The 17,683-nt window shown below is 38.6% G+C and overlaps 1 protein-coding gene across 1 annotated transcript in view; it reads left to right on the forward strand.

Moving 5' to 3' along the window:
- The window catches only part of ENPP3 (ectonucleotide pyrophosphatase/phosphodiesterase 3), a 42,293-nt gene extending 41,704 nt beyond the window's left edge, over positions 1-589 (forward strand). The window contains exon 25 of the mRNA XM_075036791.1: positions 416-589. Within this exon, the coding sequence (XP_074892892.1) occupies positions 416-589 (174 nt within the window). The remainder of the gene's footprint in view (positions 1-415) is intronic.
- The last annotated feature ends 17,094 nt before the right edge of the window (positions 590-17,683 follow it).

Raw genomic sequence — 17,683 nt, forward strand, 5'->3', positions numbered from 1 at the left:
AGACTGAGCTGCTGTAAGGACTTTGTTCAGGTTGCCAGGTGTCTGTTGTTTGGCTAGCCTGAGCACTGCAGCTAATTTATACTGTAACTAAAACTGTCCTTACTTGTGTGTTTAAAACCTGACTCAACTGTACTTTGTAGTTAAAGGTCATACTTGCCATTTCAGCATAATTTTTCTCCTCTGTTACTTCAGAAGTGCAGAAGTGGGGAGAGGGGACATCCATTTGATTCTGTTTAAATGAGATCCCTAAATGCAAGGCTGTAAAGATGTCTAGGAAAACCTGAAAGAAGTTTTACCAACTGGAGGCCTTTAGTCTGTCAAACCTGTTAAAACACTGATTATTGTCTAACTAACACCATGCCACCAAACAACAGAATGCCTTTTAGTTGTTTGTTGTTCTTGTTTGTTTTGGCAGGAAAATAAGACACTTTCCGAATGGGTTGAAGAAAGAGTTCAGGCTCATTCTGCACGTGTTCGGGATGTGGAGCTGCTAACTGGGCTTGACTTTTACCAGGAAAGAAAGGAACCCATCTCTGAGATCTTACAGCTAAAGACATTTTTGCCAATATTTGATACTGAAATTAACTGAGTGTCTGTTAAAAAAGTGTCAGTGCTTGGAAGAAAGCAAATTTAAGTGATTTAACTTTTTTCCTTGCTAAGGTGTGTAGGAAACATGACTACAGCTCTTCTATAGGAAAACACACTTAGAGGAGATAATTTCATTTTTCAAACGCGTGTTCTTTGGTCAAGTGTTTTGTGCCAATTGAATAAAAATTACCTAAAGTAAATCAAATCATCATTGCTCAGCCAGAGTTTCAAAACAGAGAATATTTTATTAGTAGTTGTTTGAAAAAAACCTGCAAAAGGAACATGGTTCATAGTAGAGAGACTCCAGAATTGTAAACTGTATAGAAAATATTTCTATAATGCAGTTGGAAAGTGAAGCAGTTTGAGAGGAGTGTGTGGGTTTTCTCTCTTGTGTTTATCAGAGAGGTTATGGTTATATAATACTAGTATGTCCTGAAATGTTCTGAATTTTTCTTTCTCACCTATTAATTCACGTGGAAACTGCTATGTATTTAAAAAACATATTCAGACTCGCAGGAAGTTTGTATACAGTGGAAGTGTCTTCTATGATCATCCCCTGTGTTTTCCACTTGAGTTAATTCATTATGCTAGTAATGAGTGAAGTGAAGTTAGAGTAAACAAGGTATATTCTGTACCCTTCAGAAATCTTAAAGCATTCTGAACATGAAGAGGTAAAAGAAACACTCTAGCCAGAAGAATTTTGTCTAGATATTTACATGTATTTGCAACGATTTCTAAATGCCTGGCAATGTCTATATGTTTGCATCTGTTTTTAAATACTTAAGCCTGAGATTAGAACACAAAAATAGTGGTGACATCCAAAAAATAGTCAGTGTTCCTTTCCGTACTGACTTTAGCCATAGACTTTCTCACTCACACTGTGCTGTACATGAATTACTACTGAGGGCAGGTAAGTGGGACAAGGCAGTGGAAATTCCCAGATTCTGCTATTACAGAAATGTCACGCATTAATTGAGTGTTGAGCTGATTTTCTCCACTGAAAATGCTGCTAAGCACAGGTATAAATAACAGCAGACAATTGACCATTTGTCTGATTTATCGGCACAGTGGGGGAGTTTTAAAGAAACATGTCAAAGAGTGTTTCAATCTGTAACTAACCGTGGAATGAAGGAGATATGTCTGTTTAAAAAAGGAAGCTTTAAAAGCATATAGAAAAAAAAGTCAAAACCACCACAGGACATATTTTTCCCCACGTCTTAGATGATCAGTGTATGCACATACAGTCCAAACGTAGCTTAGCAATATTTATTTTACATCAAGATGTGGGACCAAGCTGAATGTCAAGATTTATATCTTTGATTAAACCATTACACCACTTCCCATGGAATTGTATTTCACCCTGCAACACTGTGGCATCTAACTCAGTCCATCTAAATCTGAGACTTCTGCTAAACTGCCTCAATTAAGAATACAACTGATTTTTCACTGCATAGTAAATCATACCCTAACTCTAGTCAATGAGCCTACATAACATACTAATTTAGGTATGTAAATTAACTACTCTAGAATAATAAATTTAATTTCAGAGATAAGAAGAAGAAATAGCCTCTTAAGAGTATAATATTTGGTATGTCTACATTAGCAATTTAAAGTAGAACTAGCTTGACTGATGTGATGTTGTTGTGACTTGGTATATTTAAGTTTGAATTAACCCCTGTATCACCAACCATGGCAACAATACAAGTTTCAGGCCAGTACTCTAGTTCAATGATGAAAGCAAATTTCTGGTGTAGTTATGCCTTTGTGACCAGTTACACTCATGTTTGAATTACATATATCTTTGGGTACCTGCATGAAGAAATAATGTCTTTGAGGTTTGCCCAGACTTCTGAAAATTAATTTCATCCATGCTCTCACATGCGACAGGTACCAGACTTATTTAGCAGCAAAACTAATTCTCTGTTCTCCTTCACAACATTCTTCACTATTCTTCTTTATCAAAACATCTAGCCTTCCCTCCCCGAAAGTACCCCACCCTGCTAATAAAAGTTGGCCCCTTCTGCATAAAGATCCCTGCCTATCAGGCTGACAAAAACTACTTCTCGTTCAGTGTTTGTATAGCATCTAACACAAGAGGATCTTGATCATATATCTGGGTTTTACGCAAACTTTTGTGGTAACAGAGTCTGAAGTTGCAGTTACTCTAAGAAAGCAAATATGACAGTGGTTTTGCTATAGTCATGTTTATTTCCCCTACTATTCATTCAGCAGTCATAATATCTAGCCTTCAAAAGTGCAGTGGGTCATTTACAGATAGAAGTATGGAGATTGCATAGGAATATCTAACTGAAATTTTTCTGTGAGTAAAGGACTTGGTTCTTAGCCCTTTATTCTTCCTTTGGCACTGATGCCTGGGTACACTCTTCAGGTTGCAGAGTCTCCAGCTTTCTAAGTGCCAATTCTCTATGCAGTATCATACAGCTTCTGTCACACCCTGTGATGTAAACTCTGCTACAAACTGCTTCTGGCAGCATTGTGTTTCCTCTCCTTCTCCCCAGAGGCTGTAATGTCCATCTGTTAGTTGATCTTGTGGTTTCATAGGCCTCCTTAAACCTGTTGCATATTTTGGTACAGGAACAATGACGGGAAGTTTTCTTTCCACTACCACTACTAAGTTCAACCAGGGAGCCTTGTCATTGACAGCTTTAGAACATGTCTGGATTTCTGACTGATTTGGTGGAAAACTGTGGGCTAAGTTTTCTTGTTCTCCCTTCCATAGTTACACGAGCCACTGCCTGTAGTGGTGACTGGGAGAACTAGTAGTGAAGTTGATGATAGAATGATGATTAGGGGATAGATTTGGCTCTGTGTACCACCCTTGTATCACGTAATGAAAGCTGCACATGGGAGGAAGTGCAGCTGTCAAAGCCTGGAGATGTATGCAAGGGAAATTCATTAGCATTTGGGCTTTGGTGACTTTATCTAAAATTTTTAACAGGTTCATAGGTTTGCACAGGCATTTTTGTTTAAATTTGAAAACAAATGTAATGCCTTATCCATTTATAGAAATAAAAAATAAAAAAATCTTGCCAGTTCATAAGAAAACACTCAATACTGTGTACATATGGTTGCATTACCAGTAGAGATATAGCCTGAAACTTATGCAGTTCCCTAAGACATTTGTACAGAAATTTTCCTTTTTGAAATAGAGTAACTCTGGCAATTTGCATGGAGATGGAAATGAATAGCTGCCTCAAAAAGAATTCATGTGCCACCAAAGCTACAAACTACAGCACAGTCATTCCAAGAATCTAAAAAATTTATTTTATTTAAACAACATTGACCTGGAACATTTCAGCCACTTGGTTTCAAGACTCTTAACTGGTTGTCCTCATTTGCATTTCAAAAGAAAAGAATACTTATTCTTCATTGAAGTTATCAAATATACAAAAGTTATGGTATGTAGGGAGAGTAGGAGGGAAATAAGTTCTATCTTGAAGCTCAAAGGCAGTGAAACTGTATGTGACATTGTAAGAAGTCTACTTGGGACAAGTTCCTTACTGTAGAAAAGCAGAACAAAAGAACAGTTGACTGAATGTATAAAATTGATTTTTTTTTTTTTACTCAAAAATGCTAAGAAATTCAGAAGTTAAAATAAAGGAACTGTAAAAGTAACAACAAATTGACAATAACACATAGCAAAACCAGCATATGGCAAATATTGAATTTAAAAACACTCCTTTGATAACCACTCTGCTTTATCCTGAGAACTAAGAAATAGTTTCTGAAAGTTTCAAACTCTCCTATTTCCTAGGGGATGTGGGTCTAACTTCCTCAAAATGGCAAGCCCTTTGTTTTTGTGATTTTTAGCCAGTTTTGGGACCCCTAAGTATGAAGCTGGAGTGTAATAGGTGTAAATCAATCTGCTGACTTTAAAAGCAGATGTTGCTGAGTCCCAGCTCTCGTAGCCACCTTATGTGTGAGAATTAAAAATGTAAATTCTGTAAAACATGATTTTCCATAGACCACTGTTGAAGCTGAGAAACTGAGCACTGCTGTAGCCACTGAAAATCTGAACTCGGAAGGATCTGCCTGTTTCCGTCTCTTATGTGTCGGGTTTTTTGAGTTTTAGAGTATTAGAACCAAACCTGTAAGCAAATACAGAAATTAGGCACTACCTAACAATGGGAATGCCTCAAAGGTTGCAAGACTAATCATTGTGCCTTTTCAGGAATGCTTTTTGAAGCCAGTGTCTTTATTTATTGTTAGGAAATTTTCTTAGTGGCAGAATACAAGCCTGTTATTCTGTAGGCAGGATAAAGGAGTTTTCTCAAAATCCTGCATTTCAGATATGCCTGGACTTTTTTGTATGAGTGGCTTAACACTTACCAGCACAGATGGAAGCTGTATCAGTCAGCTGTAAACATAAACACTCAATTTGATCAACCAAAAAAACTTTTCATAATAACTCTGGGAACCAACAATCTTTCTGTCCTCCTCTTATTATCGTATGCAGGACATGCCACAGAATTCTCTCTCAAATCTCAGGAGTACCCAGTTCTCCAGGGGAAGAAAAGGGACTGATGGGGAATGGCTGAGAAAAAGCATTTTGGAAAGGAATGCCCCTTTTGCTTTGCAGGCAAGCCAGTAAATGTAATTTCCATCTATTCAGCTGTTCTGGATTGGATTATTTTATTTCCCATTGCTATTTGTTTTCAGAAGAAAAGCTGATAGATTTGTGTCTAATTAGCAAAACTACAGCTGTGAATACCATTTCTATCATCACTAGATCATTTGAAGGATATTCCCATCGACCAAGAATGTAAAACATGCTTCAGACATGATAGTTGGTTTTAATTTTTCTTTATTAATTTCTCCTCCATTTTAGGCAAAAGGATGCCTTTTCTCTTTCTGGGAGCACATTTTCATGCAGCAGCAGATTCCAAAGAGATTAGTTTGCAGCCTTCCTTTCCAGTCTTCCCTAAGGGGCATTGTCCACATCTTTTCATCTCACCAGTTTATATTCTTCTAAATTTTTTGTTCAGATTACAGATGCTGGATATCTCCCTAGCACCATTAAGCATTTCAAATCAGTCTTCAGTTACAAGAAGGAAGAAGGGCGGGAAAAAAACACTGTCTGAATGCAGAAAAGAATAGAATATTCAAGTTTTTGTTCCTTCACATTTTTAAAAGCTTAACTGCAGACCCATGGGAAAGGTGAGTTCAGACTGTTGCTTACTCTAATTTTTTCCACAGAAAGAGAAATCTTGCCTCATTTCCTTTTCTTAATTATGAGTTAGATCACATTTTACATGGTATGCAACTTAGTCTTATGGGAATAGTACATAGTTTTGGAAACAGTTTAGCTACATGTGCTTAGGAAATGCACATGATATGATCTCATATTTGTTTTAGTAAATTTTTATTTATGAACATTGCCGACAACTTTCAGGCTCTGTCTGGCATATCAAACAAGCTTCTGGTGGTTTGGCAGCAAATAATTCCCTATAATCCTGGTTCCTAAAGGCACAGTCAGATTCAGTGACAGCAAACAGGATGCTGTCTGGTGGGAAAGCAGAGGAATGAGAAAAGAGAAGGAGTTGGCAATGAGGCATGTTTCAAAAAGGACTGGTAACGTTCCCCTAGGAGACTGTGGGCTGTGGAGGACACAAGGACTGGCCAGTGACCCCTTTTTGTAGTTGACCCACAGCATTTGGTATAAGAAGCAACCACACCAATTTCTATTTTTTGTGCAGTGTGTCACTGGCTGTATCTGCTGTCCAGCATCTTCCTTTTCCCATGGTTCCTGCTTATTTTTTCTCTTACTCCAATATGTGTCTTTTTCTCATCCCAGCCCCAGTCATATTTCTCCCCAGCACCTGTGGCTTAATGTGATCTCTGGCTTCTCCAGCTGTTGCCACTTGCAATGAAAGGAGTCCCCATTCCTTTCTCCAACTTGGCCCTTAGCATTTGGCTGAACTGTTCATGTGCCAACTCTACTCCCTAAACAATTAATTTGGAATAAAACCAGTATGTAAAGTAACTCCCTGCTCAGCCTTTGGGACTGTGATCACTGCCACCTGTGCTTTCTCAGACCAGAAATGATGCTGCTTCTGCAACTCAGGACTTTCAAAAAGCTTAAGTGTAAAGTGATTAATATAGTCATTAAAATCATGTGGCTTCTGCCAAAGGAATAGGATGAGCTATGGGAAGTCCAGAAATAAGTGTTTTCAATGACAAAAGACTAACATTTTATGGTAACATGTATGTCATTATAACTGTCCTCTGAGGTACTGATTTCATTTAACATACTGGTGTAAAGACCCTTAGATAGAAAATTTCTGTTGGTCTGAATGACCTGTGGGTGAGAATTTCTAAGTAAACATCATTGTATGAGAAATGCTGTAAAACTGTGTGGGTTATAGAAGTATATATAGTCTTTCTTTCACTGTCTTCCTAATGTGTGAAATGTTTAAGAGAAATAATCCAGCAGAAATGTTGTCAGTGGTACTACCAAATGTTCTAGTTATTAAAAGCTACCAAGTGTTAAAAGTTATGCATAAAAGCAATGTTAAAGCTTTCTAGAAATAGAAATAAAAATAGGATAAAGATTTTTGTATCTCGCACAAAGACACGCAGTGTGTATTTCAAAGTAGCAGGAATTGATACCTGCTGTTAGTGCAGTCATGGAAAGCTCCCTCTTTTCCAGTCATGAACAACCTAATACAACCATGGACAGATTGCTGTAATATTGCTTGACAAATTTGCTGATTGATTGCCGTAAAAAACAGGTCCTGGTGAAACACAACTGTTGAATGACATAAAGTCAAAAGGCAAGTTGTCTAACTGATTCCTGGAACATCTCAGGAACTTTATGAAACTCACTGTAAGAAAGATTATATTTCTTCATAGGAATTGATTTTCTATTTTCTGTGATATGTTTCTATACTACGATTAATGCAGAATAAATGCAGAGAAAAATAGCACTGACAAACTTTGTATGTTCTGGCTAAAGCTTCTGCTTTATGAATCACTGAATCCACAGTCTACTTCTTGTCCAACAAAGCTGCACAGCATTCTGGACAGCTATAGCATGGGGTAATGAAACACGGGACATGACACACCAGTGTGGTGTTTATACTCAGGGATTTTCCTGTGTGACATCTTGGATGGTTTACTGAGGTTTGAGGTTAAACTGAAGAAAACAATTATTTCCTTCTGGTTTCTGATAATCCATCTGCTTTTTAACTACTTGGTGTAATTTGTGAACTGCTGTCAACTTCTATGTATCACTTTGAATACAAATGAGGTATTCCATGTGTATTGGTGGTGGACTTGGCTGAACCTAGTAACAACTGCAGTGATGCCCTAATGGCCAAGTAGAGGAGAGGAAACAAAGAATTGCCTATTTTCTGCTTTAGATATTAATTCTGAGTGGTTTCGCATATAGCTGCTTACAGGTTTGGCCAGCTCAGACTAGATGGCACAAGGATTGTGTTGTAGACCTGGAATCACCATTAGTGGCAGTGAAACTTCCAAGAAAGTGGTCTTAGTCATCCTGAAGCCTGTACAGAGTTCACCCAGAGCTGCAGCAGTCTCTTGCCTAAGCAAAAGCTTGCTTGAAAGTGAAAAAGGAGGTGACTGTCACTGGTGACACCTCCCCATCTTGGATTGCTAGTTGTCAGTAGCTAAGCAGCTTGTCAAATAGTTGTCCGCATGGTCTCCAGAGGTAGTTGTTGTAGGTAGAGACAGAGTAGAACTGATGTAAGGCTGGCTAATGCACATTGATGATACATTTTTGTTGCTATTTAATATGTGAAGAGGGCTTCAAACTGTAAGGGAACATTGTGATTCCAGTCGCTGAAGAGGTGATTTCAGTTTGGAGCAGGAGCGAAGGAAGGCTCCTGCTACGATATGGAAAATTAAGCCCCTATGTTCTTACCTGCTTTAATCTCTTCTCAAACAATAAGAGATTTTAAAAGCTTTTCTTGCTTAGCAGAGCAAACCCAGAACCTGAGAGGAGATAAACCACTCTTTCTAGCTGTATTGCTAGGAGTGGTAGTAGTGATGAACAGCAGAAAAAGAAAAAAAGAGCTATCTATGCTATAGAACAATGCTGGCACCAAATAATTAGAATGATAAATTTGCTAGCAGTAGATTCCAGCTTGAAATCGGAAGACAGATTCTCACTAGTAAGCTTCTGGAACAGCTACTCAATGGAAATTGCAAGGGATAAACAAAACTACTTTTAAGAAAGAGCTTGGTCAACTATGAATCAGCCTGAATTACACAGTTACCCATGATAACAGGGAACTGCCTCAATGACTCAGTTGGATCTGTGTTCTTTGCCTCAATGAATAACAATTAAATGAAAGACAAAAAAAGGCATTTTCACTGTAGAAAGGTAATACAAGAACTGTTTGATTGAGACAGTGCTCAAGGATATTTAAAAGAAATTAACACCGGAAGACCTTATGGCCAGGAACTTGAGAAACTTACCTGGGTTTATTGCAACTTAAATAAAAAGTATCTGTGTTGCCAGGGATTGTACGAGCACTGCTCATGCTGCCATTTCAGCAGTCCTAGCTCCTGCTCTGGTTTCACTGCTTGTGAATCATCTTCCTGAACACTTGGATAGGAAAACTGTTCCCTACTTGCTTTACTTCCAGCTGTGTTTGTGAGGTTGGGAAGTATGTGTGTGGATGACTGAAGGAAAAGGCAGTGAGGAGGGTCTGAAGGAAAAGGTGATGGGGAGGATCCTTTATTCCAAGGGTGGAGTTGTAATGCAACTCATCAATACCTCCTTCCTGTATTGACTTTATTGACTGTTTTGCACAACATCTGCAAGAATATGTGAAAGAGAGCCTCTCTGAAATGTAACGACAGGAGATGTCACGGTGAGCCAGAAAATGTCCGTACAAAGTGCCTTTGATTAATTGGGGGAAAAAAGGGCATGGATAGAGTTGGTCAGAAAAAGCTTAATAAAACTTAGTTGGGGGTTTGTTGGGGTTTTTTTGGTATGAATTAGTCAGCTCACTGAAATGAAATAATTTTGCAGAGTCTGAATTTGTTCTCAGTGGTGTCCCAACACAACCTTGTCAGCCAAACAATTTTCAGAACCAGGTTAGATGCCAACATATTATCTCCATGGCTTTTTTTTCAGGCTTCTCCTGAGCTGACAGACAACCTGAACTCATTGAGTCCTGGCTGACAGCCATGTTGCACCATGGCTGGATGAGCTGACAAAATCCATAGTTGGAGCAGCTTGCAGGTACAAGCTTGATGCTGGATTTTGTACAACTTGAGTGTCTTAACAACTAGCCTGCTACTTATTTTGTTGCCTTTCTGTCTGACTGCTCTCCCCATCTAAAAGATGGCTCTGACCTGGTGCAGGATGTGAGAGTTTCTGAAGTCCTAAAAATGCCCTCAGGACAGGAAATTTTTTCCAGCACAGCGTTTCTGCCACGACTCTCCTCTTCAGCACATCCAAAACTCATGCTGTTGTCATTGCTTTCTTTGCCAAAATCCTATTCCAACTCCTCATAAGAAAAAGATATGTGAATTTTAGTTGGAACATAAACAGAGACTGGGGCAAGGCGGTTTGGCTAAAAAGAGCCCAAGACACATGACGGAGGATATGGTAGTTACTGTATCCACTCAGAAGCTTTCATTGCAGAGAAGCTGCCTTGCAGGTCATTCCCATTTATATTCACTGAGAGCAGTCAGTCAGAAGATGGAGAAGAAATGCAGGAGGCCAAAGGCAATTAAATGTATTAAATTACCTAGATGTGAGAGCTGATTGACTGAGTAACTATTACGTGACTATCATAATAGCTGGGTCCCTGCCTCTTTATTATTTTGGATACAGGATGCAGCTGTTGATCACTATTCATCAGAATCATTATTTTGTTAGTGACAGTAGACTACTCAGCTGTTATCCTAGGATGCTGGACAGTGGAAAGACCCACCTGTTTTATCATTTGCAGACTTCCAGAGTAGTTGAAAAAAAATAATCTACCTTTCTGTCCACTTTTCAACTATCTAGGGGACATGCAATGTATAAGATAAACACCAATGGCTGAGAAATAACCTCAGAAAGAAGATCAGAGGGAAATTCATTCATATTTGCTGATGCATGACCTAAACCTGATACACTGGACCTTTGGAATTTTATACCACAAAGGGGAAGAACGAGCAGATTTACTGCCTTGTAGCTTTTATAAAAAGGTTATTCCAAATACTTTTCATGTAAGCCTTGCAAGGATACAGTATTTATATAGTTCACAGGGTACAATTAATGCTTACTTATCTCTGCTCTCTACATAAAACTTCTAAAAAGATAGATGTCTGGCATGTACTTTGAGACTTTAAGCTCATACACAGAAAGAAGTATAGTAATATTTTCCTTGCATCCTCAAAACTCTTTCCATTAATATCCATCTTCCAATAACTAGTGGAAAAGCTAAACAATAATAGTTTTTGCTAACATGTGGCTTTTGTTTGTAAACAAAGTACAGACTGAATGGAGTACAAGGGCAGCAGCACTGCTGGAACTGGCCATCAGTGTTTGGGATTCATCCCACTTTATTACCTGGTGCCAACTGAGTAGTTCATTTTTGGGACTGGTGATTGTGGTGAGAAACCAGGTCACAGTGGGAGCGCCAGTTGCTGATCCTGTGTAAGCAGGCCTCCTTATCTTGTCAGTCTTCCTGATCAATCTCAGTGTTGTTGAGCTGGATTTCCTCATGTTAGAGAGATACGAGTCATGGAAAGAGACAGGCTTGGGGCTTCTGTACTATAAATTGTCCTAGTAAAGAGGGCTGTGACAAAAGCCAGAGAAAACATCTCTGTGAAGCATCAGGCGAAGAAACTATGGCTTGTCTACACGGGGAAATAGTCTGTGTCGTTTCTGTGGAAAAGCTAATCTGCATTTACAGAATCCTCTTAGACACTCCCATTGCTCTCTAAGAATGCCAAGAAGAACATGGAGCTATGCCCAAAGTTTTCCTCATTCCATAATTGTACATGCTCTGAAAGCCCATGGGGCATGGTGGATTGCTAAACCAGAAGAATATGGGCCATGACTTCTGACTGTCAATTAAAGTGCATCATTACTTCATCTTAAGGAATTTTTTGCCTTACCCCTCTCCTCCCTGGAGAGTAATTAAAAGTAAACTCCAGATCTTTTTCTAAATAGGCTAGATTAAAAACATGATTTGAGATTAAAAATATAAGAAGATCTTGTCTAGCTGTTTGATTAACGGTTCTAACCATGTGTCACAGGGCATCACTATGAGTCAACTTGCTGTCAATGAATGCTATCATGATTATTGACACTGAACAAGTCTGAAAGGCTAACTAACAAAGAAGTGCCTTAGCACAAATGCTTTGTCTTTTTCAAAATATCAGCTATCACTATTATTCAAATGCTTTCTCTGGGAATTATGCTGCAATTCAGAAGATAAGTGTAAGTACCAGGGTGACTAAGAGCAATGACCCTGTGGTGAGTAAACACCCTGAAAGTGTTATAGGAAGATACCTCCTGAAGATAAGCAATTCTTCAGTCGCTTAAATGGCTAGTCTGAGACAAACTGATTTACCAATAACTTGTAAACTGTGGCCAAGCTATCTGGTACACAGAGCTCTTGGAACTTTCCATGAAAAAGGAACCCCAAACAAAAATAAACATTCACTAAAAATACACCATGTTTCTTTCTGGAGTGAGGGTAAAATGACTTTTAGACACCACTAACATCCTGGTTGAGTCAATTCAACCTCCCTTAAAATACATAGTTGGGTTTGGTTGAACATATTAGTTTTTAAATGGTGACAGTCTAAAGAAACATCCCTACAAGATAAAAGTGTGGGGTTTTTTTCATACCTTCTTACAAAAAGACAAATGAATAGAAAAATCAATAGAAAAAAAAGAGGAGCTCTTTGTCAGGTAAATTTCATGCACCTGCCTTTTGAGGTATTTTCCTTTTTTCCAGCTTCTTAGTCCTCGCATGAAAGGCTTATATCAGAAGGCAACACTTGCACAGTCTCTGCATTACATATCCTACAGCAAGGGATACTTAGCCAAGATTTGCTGAGTAATATGGACTTTCTCATAAGTGATGGGCTACTGAGAAACTGGGGACAAACAAGTTTAGGCAAGGGAAGAAAATATGAAATGAGCAAATCTCTCTGACATCTGAAGATAATCTGGTTGTGGCATGTCCACATAGGGAATTAGTTAAATGTAGACATCTGCAAAAAAAAATTTACTAACAAACTCGACATAAATTATTTGGAAGTTTTATAAAGCACACTTAACTCCACTCAGAAGATTTGTTTGCAAATTATGCTGGAACAAAGAGTGAATAGAGTAGTGAATGGGCTGAGAGTTTGCTGCCTGAAATACCCAGTGAAGGCTGGAGTCAGCAGAGGAGTAGCTGCTCTGTTTCTAAAAGACCTGCTTTTTGTTATTCTACTTCATGAATAGCTTCAGGAGTATTGCCTTCCACTTCTCTTATGGGCTACAAGAAGGTATGAAAGGAGAATAGTAGAGACTGGAAGACTTTTGTTTCTACTATTACTTCATCTTGATTGTGGAGCCAGTATTGACCAACTCACCATGTGTCCCTTCAGGACTGGTTTACCACATGTTCCCTAGATGGGGTCTGTCAGCCTCACCTGCAGACTTCAATTCTCTTTGTCCACTAACAAAATTATGACTCATATCAACCTACTCAAATTCTGCTCTGAAAGTAGAGCAGTGGGTTGAGTTCGGATAATGAGATATCCCTTGTGATCTTCTGGGCTCCTGAAGATCTTGCCTAGAGCACCTTGTATAGACCTTGAATCAAACTTGGAAGAATGAGCTTCCTGGCATTCCCTGAAGCCTGAATTAGCTGTTGTTCCTGACACCTAGCTCTGGTCAATCTCTGGACAGTCTTTTGATGATGCCCAGCTCAGGCATAATATGCCCAGGCCATAAAGTAGCAGGGATTCAGCAGTAGGCACCCTGCTAGAGACTTCATGCTGGTTCTCAAAAAAAAGGGGTAGGTGCAGTGCCCTGCCCCAGAACACCTACTGCATCCTTCAGATGTCATCCTGAAGGATTTTTTTTTTTTTACTACAATTATTTAAACATGCATTGTTTCCCTTTCTTGGCGGGCTTCTTGCCTGGGCCATGTCCCAGAAAATGGTTTCATTTTATCACTCTGAAGCAGTTTTACCAGAAGCAAAGTTGTGCATCCTCTTGTACTTTAATATTTCTAAAGATCTGTTTTCATAAATGCAAAGGAGGCAAACTATGGAGCCCAGAAGAATACTACTAAAATGTTCTCCAGGAATTTCCCTGGATAGTTTTTTTGTTGTGGGAGGCTAAGAGGAAGTGGCATGGATTAACTGGGTGACAGGGCAGAGTTGAAGATTCTAGAGTTGAAGGAGAACTGGGGTGAGCTCTGGTGCTGGTAATATCCACTCACACTATTTGGAGACAAGAGTGTGAATATTTCCTACCAGGAGACAGGATTTCCCTGCTTGGTGAATTTTTCTGTACGTGCATGCTTGCATCAAGCCAGAAGAAACACAGGGTGAGCAGGAGATAGGAACCTGGGTGCAGGCTGATGTGGCAGTGCGAGGACAGGCATTTATTCCTGACAGTAGTAACAAGTTAGACCCTAACGTTAGATAGTTGTTTCCATTGGAAAAGAGTTACAGTCTTCCTGAGAAAACATGATTCTAGTCAGCTTACTTAGAGATTATTAGAGAACCCTACAATTCATGGTTGATTAAAATTTATATACAGAAGTTTTTCTTAAACAGTATTTAAGCTTTCAAAAGTGTTTGTGCACAGACCTGTCAGGATTGCAAAATCAGATGTCTGAAGGCTGTGATGGTCAAGACTCCAGAAACATGGAGTACTTGTTGTTGTTACTCTGAAGCACAGAAGTGCCACAGCTATTCAAATTACTTGGAGGCTTTATGGATGTCCTTTTACGGAGGGGAAATTTGATCCAAACAACAAAATGTTTTCATTAGGTGTTTTGTTCTATTGAATCTGATCATCTCCTAAACTTACAATGCTTGCATATACAGTACTGAAATTCAGATGAATGAGAAATAGCATCTGCATCATTAAAAACCAAAGACACAACTTCCCCTCCCTTTCCTCCCAGGTGCTCCTCTCCTTCCCTTCTGGAGATCTTTGAGTTTTGTCTCTTGAGTTTTCCAGTTGGTCTTAACATACTTGTCAACTGTAATGTTAATAATGTTAATATTAATGTTAATAATGTTTAAACTCCTGTCTTATGCCTTCATTAGTTGGTTGGGTTTTTTTTTTTCTGAAAGGAATAACAAATGATACTTCTCTCATTATCCCTGCACATAGTATTTTAATTGCGTGGATTTTATCAAGTAATATCATATTTTACAATATCAGATATTTCCTTAAATGTGCAACAAGTTCCTGGATCATCTGCAGTCTGTTAAAACACTGGAAGAAACAACTTGCATTGTGAAAATCACAAACTTTTTTTTCATGATAAGTCAGTGCAGGCAGTCTTAAAGCATCATTCTGAGTACTTTTCAAGAGTATTTTCCAGAATCTTGTTTTGATGACATTTTAGTGTGTTCATATGAAATAGATGTTGTTCCAACAGTGAAATACAAACTTGGCATTCCATGTGCTTCCTTCCAGTAAAAAGATAGTGAATGCCAATGCCTGTAGCTGTTGAAAAGGAGACATGTAGCATCTGAATGGTAATGCTACTATACAGGGCATAGGACTTTCTTGCATTACACTGACCTATATATTTTACATGATGACAATAATTACTAAAATTTAAAGAGGTATTTCTTCAGGCGCCAAGAATTAAACTGCAAAACTTCCTGCTACAGAATGGGGTAGATGTTAAAAGTGTGCCTGTGTTGAAAAAGTGGTTAGATATGATGAAAAATTATCTCAAACATTATTTAGCAGGAGACCTTCCCTCTGGCTCAAAAATCTTCTCAGCTGCAGATCTTTGACTGCAGTTTAACCTGATTTAATACAGCAGTTGTTGTACTCTTAGGCATGAAATAAAGGTGGATTTCAAAACTGTTTATATGATTCAGGAATATAAATCTGTCTGGAGATGCAGGATGTGCATTCCTAAATTCTTTAGGCATTTTTTCAAATCTCTGCCCCCAGTTGACCATCTATGTTGAAAGCTTCCCCCCCCTCCCCGCCATCCCTGTTTGTACTGAATCTTGTTCACTTCAAGTTGTCAAAAATCAATGAGACGTGAGGGGATTTCTCAATGTGATTTAGGGTGGTGAGGCTGGGCCTTAGGAATCCATCTAACAGATTCAGATGAGAGTTAGTTGATGTAATTTCACAGCAGTCTTTCTATATGTTACCTTCTGGATCACCAAGTTGTTATAGATGTCTTAGAAGAAACGGGTTTTAAGGCAGGAACTGAAAGAGGAGTTGGTCGTAGTATGTCTGTATCATGCAGAGACCAGCATGGATGAGAACACAAGTATGCCTTCTGTTTATTTATCTAGTTTAAATTGTAACACAACATTTAACTTGTGAAAGAATGTTTTATCTTCTTTAAATCACCAGCTAGCTGCAGTGGATGTTACAGTACCTACACTATTGCTTTGTTCTGGACTCCTCTCAGATTGATAAACACTGCTTTTAATTTCACTAGCATCACTGAATTAAGCCTTCAGGTCTTCAAGAAACCACTGGACTAGTTACTCTAATACAGTATTTTCTTTTTTTTTCTTCTTGTTGGTGAACATCCTACAATTTTTCCATGGTAGGTGCAAAAGTATTCTTCCTGGTAATAGGCTTGCCTGTGCAGACCACTTAGATATGGTCAGGGGATTAGGGATTAAAACTGTGTATACTAGAGAGATTACACTGATAACAGCATAATGAATGTCTGCTTGGGTAGCATTAAACTATTCAAACATCTTATAATGTGCTTCCCACCAAATACTGCCAATACATTGTCATCATGTCAGGATTTTATAGTTTAAAGGTGTTGAGGCATTTTTTCTGAAATCAAAGAAAGGAATTTTTATATAGTTTAGAGAGATAGGTAATCACTGTCAAGTAAGTATTTCCTATTGCTAAAATAAAGGCTTTTCATAGTTTGCTTGTATTGTTGCCAGCAATCTAACAACTGTTAGATTAATAGTTATTAAATTTGCAATAATATATGCCAAACTAATACTGAAAGCAGGCGGGATTATGCCATTTTTCTTGAAGACCAGTAAAAGCCAAAAAACGGGTAATTCTTTGCAAAAACAATTTTCTTCATGTACTTATCAAAAAGGGGGCATGTTGGAGAGTAAAATTAACAGATTCTGAAACAGGTAGTTATAAAAGACTATCAGTTTTTTCTGACAAAGAGATATCATGATGGAAAGTTCAGAACCTCAGTCTTGCAATGTGTGTCTTGAAACCTTGCCCTTGTGTCTTGGATCTTTGCTCAGCTGTGTACCATCCCTCGATGCTGGTTTTACAGATATAAATCTGAAAAACACAGTTCAGTCCACATGGTTTGATATGTCTATAAATGCCATGGGATTTCTGACTTCATTTTAGTCATTACTGCCAGACACAATAAAACAGTTTCAGATATACCTCCAGTTTCATTTGTCCCTTTTATTAAGGATTTCTTCAATTTTTGTAAAGTTTTAGACATACTTTGAGTACTAAATAAAACTCCCCATAAGGGTATCTCAGAAACCAAGATAAGTGCTATTTTTTCGTCAATTTTTAGAATAGTTTACAATGCAGCTCTCATGCAACAAGGCCAGAGAAATCCTCACAGCAGGAGCTGAGAAACAGAGCTTCATTAGCTCCCATAAGGTGGAGAGTCCAGTGTTACACTGAGCAGCAACATTCTTTAACAAGCAGCCCAGGCTTTTAATCTGGAGTTCCCAGCCTCTTTTTAAGGCTACAGAAAAAATTTTGCTGAGGATTAGAGACAATGCGACACAAAATAGTTGCCACAACCACCGGCAAAAGGTTTATGCTGCAATTTAAGGGTCAATACCCAGCCAGCCTGGAGCTGATTACCACAGGCAACCTTGCATGACGGCACTGCTCTGCCGGCAAGCTCCGTCTGTCCCCATGCTGCGAGAGCAG

Source organism: Buteo buteo, chromosome 9 (assembly GCF_964188355.1).
Source record: "Buteo buteo chromosome 9, bButBut1.hap1.1, whole genome shotgun sequence".
In the NCBI taxonomy this organism is placed as follows: domain Eukaryota; kingdom Metazoa; phylum Chordata; class Aves; order Accipitriformes; family Accipitridae; genus Buteo; species Buteo buteo.